Here is a 6,656-nt window from a genome sequence, read left to right as displayed (position 1 = left end):
TAATTGTAACATTGGGTAATTGAGCTTTGATCCCTATATACATACATATACATATATATATGTATGAATATACAGACAATATATACACACAAAAGAAAGGCATATATATATATATATATATATACACACACACATACATACATACATACATACATACATACACATACATACATACACATTACAGTCCAAAATGTCACTCAAGTCATGATGTCACAGTATCAGTGATTCCACACATGTCATGATGATGTCACAATATGAAGAGATGATAAAAGTTCCAGTTCCGGACACATCCGCTGAGGGTGATAGAATTTGTGGAGAGAGATTTTTGCTTTTGAATTGTGCAAAAATGTTAAATAAGAAGCGCAAACGTTGCTTTATTATAGAATCTGATACAGAGGACGGCGGCAGTGACGACCAGGTGAGTGGCGGCTTTACACAATGTTGTCTATGGGACATTAATATGGTGCATGTAATATAAAGCCGTATTACATCCACACTCCTAGTATATACAGCCCATTCTCCAGAAAAATCACAGCAATATAAGATGTTTTACTTCGTATTTCTATTTGTGATTGAAATTTATTGGAATTTTAAAGCTAAAATAGTAACTTTTTTTCTTTTTTCCTTCATAGTTATTGGTCAAAAAAAAGTGGCGTGAGATTTTTGAGTCGGACACACAGGACAGCGGCAGTGATGAGAATCTACATCAGGTCGGCGGTCACTTCTCTACAGTATTTAGTTACACTTTTATATTGTTTCTTCGCCTTCATTTTAATTGTTTGGGTCTTATGTTTCGTTATTCCAGTCTCACCCGCCTATTCCAAGGTCTCCAAGTAGCCTTGAGGATGATGATGGTTTCTTTGGACCTTCCCTGTTACATATAGAGTCAGGTATACAATAAAGATTTTTTTTCTTGATTAGGAAAACTGAATTACTGATAAGTATATGACGCTATTTTTTGTATTTTCCAGAGCCCAATTCTCCATTCAGCTTTTTGCAGAAGGAGACAAGGTAGAGTATTTCTATATGAACCATGTTATCTAGTTCATGTTATCTGGTCACTAGGTGGCAGTATAATTACTCTCAGCTAAGCTGTTATGTGTGTTTCCATATTGTGTATGTTCTTAGAATATTTCCATTATTAATATGTGAACTTCTATTATGTTTTATTATCAGGAGACAGGAGCGTCCCATCAATAACTGTTTCCTGAGAGACCTGACTTCTCCCAGATCCAAATATGTGACCAATTTCCATCAGCACAAACAGGAGCTGACAAGACGTCTGTACGAGTTCTACAACCAGAGCGTCTTTGACAATCAGGTATACGGTCAGAAAACATCCGCGTATCATAGATGTAAAGGCGTCTCTGTCATATTTCTAGATTTTCTCTCCTTCCTTCTTCTGTAGCTTCCTGAACACATGGACATCAGCTGGAATAAAAGGCTGAGAAAAACATGCGGTCGCACCGGCTTCCTTAATAACAATGAGGATCGCAGCGCCATTATCCAACTATCGGACAAAGTCTGCGATTCTGCAGGTCGGTGTCACATCATGGACCATTTCTAGATCTGCTGCTGTGAAATCTTCCAAGTGTCGTTAATACTGATTGTAATTATTTCCTCCTCTGTCTTCAGAACGAGTTAAAAACACATTGATCCATGAGATGTGTCACGCTGCCTGCTGGATCATCGATGGACGAGCGGAGGATTGCCATGGCCGGCTATGGAAGTTCTACTGTGAGGAGGCCAACCTGGCTCACCCTGAGCTGCCACCCATTACACAACACCATGATTATGAGATCCACTACCCGGTGGTCTATGAATGCTCAGGGTGCCAATTCAGGTAAGATGCCATCTGTTATAAAAGCCAACATTGTGTCAAGCAGAGAAAGACCGGACCTGAGGCTGGAGGGGTCATGTTCTAGTATTTCTGCCATTTTTCTGTAATATTTGAGTTTGTATAATGGGTTAGTTACCACCACTGCTTGCTTTACTGTTGTCTGGAGACTAGTCTCTACACAAAGAATATAAGGGGGTTACATCATTTATTCTGGATCTGTTGGGGTTTTTAGGATTTGCCTATAATATAAGCTTTTTCTCCCCCTAGAGTTGGACGATGGACAGAGTCTCTTGACACCGAGAGGTTTCTGTGTGGCTCCTGTCACAACACGATGGTCCTCGTGACCAAGAACTGAGAAGATCCATCAGTAGCCATCATGCTCCCTCATCAGCCAGAATAAAGACCAGCAAAGATGGCAGCACATAGAAGAAGTCATCCAGAAGACCTGTGGAAAGTGACATCTCTATCTTCCACCACAATATGGTCATGTCCTATATTTTGGGGCGGCACGGTGGCTCAGTGGTTAGCGCTGTTGCCATGCAGGATCGGGGTCTCGTATACAATCTGACCCAGGACAACATCTGCATGGAGTTTGTATGTTCTCCCCGTGTTTGCGTGGGTTTCCTCCGGGTACTCCGGTTTCCTCCCACACTTAAAAAAATATACTGATAGGTCAAGGATGGTGATCCCTGTACAGCGCTAAACTATATGCTGGCGCTATAAAACCAACCACAGGATATAAATCCATCATTAAATAAAACATCTCTTATAAATGACAATTTTTGGTTGTAATGTTGTATGGCGTCAGTAACTCAGTGTGCAGAATATTTACAAGAAAATTCCGGACCATAGAATCGTGTGCTAAACTGGAAGAGTCAAAGAGGTTCTGCAGCAGCTGAGACGTGTAATATAACATTGTACAGAGCCCCAACCGCTGCTGCTACATCTGCATATAAACAAGGGGAGTTTCATGTCAGTCATTCAGACAACACCTAGAGACTATTACATAGGAACAGATTCTGTCCATTCCCTTCACCCTGGACAAGGAGCGCTCCTGCCGCTGATCTCCCTTGTAGCCGCCATCTTCGTCTGTTGTCAGAGATGGGCTCAGTACCAGGAAGCTGCATGTGGCACTATATGATGGGCACAGCGGCGCTGCTAGACTCTGGAAACATTTTGGACACAATGATGGTAAAGTAAGACATGAACATTAAGTAGCGCCAATATTTTTCCCGATAAACATGAGTCCCGCTGTTCACCAACCACAGAATAATTGGCTCCATCATAAGTATGTGAGGAAGTGGCGGTCGGGGCAAGATGGTGAAAGGACCAGGGATCTTTGGAGATATAGGGGGTCATATTTTAACCTTTCTACACCAGTTTTCTGGAGTAGCAAAGTCGCAAAAGGGCTTAAAGTCTTTGTCTTTTTGGCCTATTTACACCGCTTTCATCGCTTTCGTAGAAAAGGGGCGTGGCTTTCAAAAAGGGGCATGGTTACAGCGGCCTGACACATTTATTATAATTTACATCAGAAGACTGGCGTAAAATTTAGTAAAATATATTCCAGGTTCTGGGTGGCGTAAATGTAACTCTATGAAGCGTGGTAAGATAGAGGCCCGTGCTAGGCCTCGTACCATGTCCCCCCAATCAGACCACCCTCCCCCGCTCCCCTATTACACTGTTGATAAAAAAATAAAATAAAAGAAATTAAAAACTTATGCTCATCTTTTCGTATGCGTCGCGCTGAAATGATGAAGAATCCCCTTCATACATGATGATCCATAGGCATAGGGAACACAAGGGCGCAAACCAGTGTCCCGATTGGGTCCCCAGTGTTGGAAGGGTGACGTAGGTCAAGGTCTAGTGCGCCGGAATAATAGGGGGGCCACTATGTTCTCATTGGATATTAAGCAAATTATCTTCTTTTGAAATTCAAGACATCAATTCCCACCATTTAGTGGTTATGGCCTCTATCATTGGCCATGCTTTTAGCCAATCAGTGACAGGTCATCCCCGCAGGTCATACAGGGCGCAGCAGACAGTATTCCTATACTTGCCCTTCTCGGGTCCTGATGGGTCCTGACAACACAACGTTGTGCGCAGCGCATCCAATAATGCAATAAAAAAAAATCCTAAAGGAAGCAAATATAACTGATGTACATGATTGTGAAAATCTTCTGCAATCTCCTGAATAAATTAAAAACTCTTCTGTACAGAAATCTAAGAAATACAGAAAGGAATAGAATCCAGTGACAGAAACTCTTCTACCGATAGATGACAAGTTCTGTCCGGGGTTGATGATCTTTCAGCTGAATATAATAAAAATTACATCTGTTGTCAGTAAATGAATCTGGTTAAGAAAGTGATTTACAAATAATGATTTTCATTTCCATAAAGCCGGGTCTTTGATGCTGGGAGAGCATGGTGTGTTGTTGTTTGGCATAGCAAGCAGGGTAGCCCGCTCTATGAACTATCAAGGCGTCACAAATAGGCTTCTACCTAGCTATACACCTTGTGCCTCATGACGTACACACTATCCATCCATGTTTCACACACTTACACCCCATTATTCATTTATTTCTATTGAGGCACTTAACTCATTACTGCCCCCTATATTTCACTTATAGTATTACACTTGCACACACACACACACACACACACACACACACACACACACACACACACACACACACACACACACACACACACACACACTATTCTTTTCTTACTACACATCCCTTACACCACACACACCACTCCCCTCAAGACTAGTGGGAGTGGCTATTATTATTTAAAGCACCTGCTCACTCTCCTTCATCAGCGTTTCTGACCTGGCTGTGTCCATTTGTAAGTATGGCCTTTTTCGGTATTTTTGTATATATGTCCCCTTTGTTTTTATCTGTTTTGTAAATACGTATATTACTGAACATTGTGTCTCCAAATTTGTGTCTAACAAAAATATCATTTTCTCCACATCGTTTAATGCTTTTACTATTAATGCTTTTACTGTTTTCAGAGAAGAAAAGATTAAATAGGAATAAAGTAATTTTAAATTTTTATGTAAATAAATGATAATCATTGTGTAATAAGAACAATTTTCTAATATACTTTGTGTTTCTATTTCTCACTGTTCTCAAAGTCTCAATAAAAGGAAAACAAATGTTGACATCCAGAAGCTGGAAATCTACACAGACCTAATACAGAACTTCTCATAGATGTGCTGTCAGGAACTTTACTCCCTGGACTTGAACTCTGGACTCTCCAGTTTTGCTTTGCAGCATTACAGCTCCGCTACAGAGATCCTTACTTGTCCTAGCTGTGTCCTCGCTGTGTTTGCTGCTTTTGGTAATTAGTTATGGATGGCACCTGCTATGTAGCCAATCCCAGAATTTGCTGCCCTATATTCTCGAACAGCTTTGTATTTCCGGTGATTAATTATTATGGCTTGCCAGTAATCAAGCTTTGCCATGCTTATCACTATTGCTATCAGTGTACCGATCTTTGCGTAAGTTTGACCACAGCTGATCTTCCACTCCTATGTACCAAACTCTGCATAAAAATGATCACGGCTTTTCCTTACTCTTTATGGCATTTCTCCCAACCGTCCCAGATTTAGCGGGACAGTCCCGGACTCCAGGCAGTGTCCTGCTGCGGCCTGGGGTATGTCCTGGTGTCCTCAGGACGCAGATACAGTAGAACCCAATGCTGAAGCAGGGAACCATCAGTTTCCTGATTCAGCATTAGTACAAAGCGATGAGTACTCGACGAGTACTCCCCTGGCACAGTGCTACTTAAAGCGCTGAGCCTGGTGAAGCCCTTGACATCATTGTCTATGTATGGACAGTGACGTCAGTAGCTTCTCCAGGAGCGGAATCCCCTGCCACAGAGTTGACCCTCTGGCTGGGGATTCCGCTCCTAGAGGCAGCCGCTGATGTCACTGTCCATATATGGACAGTGAGTTCGGTGGCTCCTGCAGGAACAGAATCCCTGTCCTGAACTTGCCGACGCTAAGGCTGGGGATTCTGTTCCTGGAGAAGCTCCTGGCATTACTATCCATATATGGACAGTGACATCAGGGGCTTTACCTGGAGCAGAATCCCCAGATTGTGAATGCTCTGGCCCGGCTGAACCGGGTGTGTATGGGAGGGGATTGGGCGGGATTAGAGGCGTGGTTTAAATTTAAAAAAGTTGTCCCTCTTTACAGTAATTGAAAGTTAGGAGACATGCTAGTCCTAGTATTATCCTCACAAGTCACCATCTCCCGCTAACATTATATCATCCTTCCCTTCAAGGCACTTGCACTATTGATGTCAAACAATTATAATATAGAGGAAGCATTGGATGATCTGCCAATATTTACACCAATCAGAGAAGGCTGGACAGTGGAGGAGAAGAAAATATTTGAAAAAGGAATAAAAACGTATAAGAAGAAGTTCCACCTAATCCAGTCAATGGTAAGGACTGTGAGGAGGGGGAGGGGCAGCACTGAGAAATAAGTGTCTCTAAGGGTGTATTCCAAACCGTATCCAAAAACCATATGCGTTTTTACTGCGATTTGGTGCGTTTTTCAATGCGGTTTTTACTGTACCATCAGGGCGATTTGTTATTTATCTATTTATATATTTAATTATCTGTGTTATAATTTAAATAATAAAGCTGTGGCCACTCCCCCATTTTCTATATACGTTGTCATGTGTTTTATTTAGGACATAAGCTTGGTACAGATAGCGACTGGTAGGTTTTATTCATTTTATCCTGTAATTCCGGCCATTTCTTTTTATATTCCCAGGTCCTCTTTCTTTTTATTCGGTGAGCG

The 6,656-nt window shown here is 41.8% G+C and overlaps 1 protein-coding gene across 1 annotated transcript; it reads left to right on the top strand.

Annotated features, from left to right (window-relative positions):
• Positions 1-788: 788 nt before the first annotated feature.
• Positions 789-2,619, top strand: LOC142664402 (germ cell nuclear acidic protein-like). The gene is made up of 6 exons (XM_075843473.1): positions 789-825; positions 972-1,011; positions 1,177-1,321; positions 1,409-1,538; positions 1,636-1,843; positions 2,108-2,619. The coding sequence occupies exons 1-6, from the start codon at positions 789-791 to the stop codon at positions 2,193-2,195; spliced, it is 648 nt and encodes a 215-aa protein (XP_075699588.1). The 3' UTR covers positions 2,196-2,619.
• Positions 2,620-6,656: the final 4,037 nt, after the last annotated feature.

Source organism: Rhinoderma darwinii, chromosome 12, assembly GCF_050947455.1.
Source record: "Rhinoderma darwinii isolate aRhiDar2 chromosome 12, aRhiDar2.hap1, whole genome shotgun sequence".
Lineage (NCBI taxonomy): Eukaryota > Metazoa > Chordata > Amphibia > Anura > Rhinodermatidae > Rhinoderma > Rhinoderma darwinii.
The sequence above is the reverse complement of the archived record's forward strand: the minus strand, read 5'-3'. Positions and strand labels throughout refer to the sequence as shown.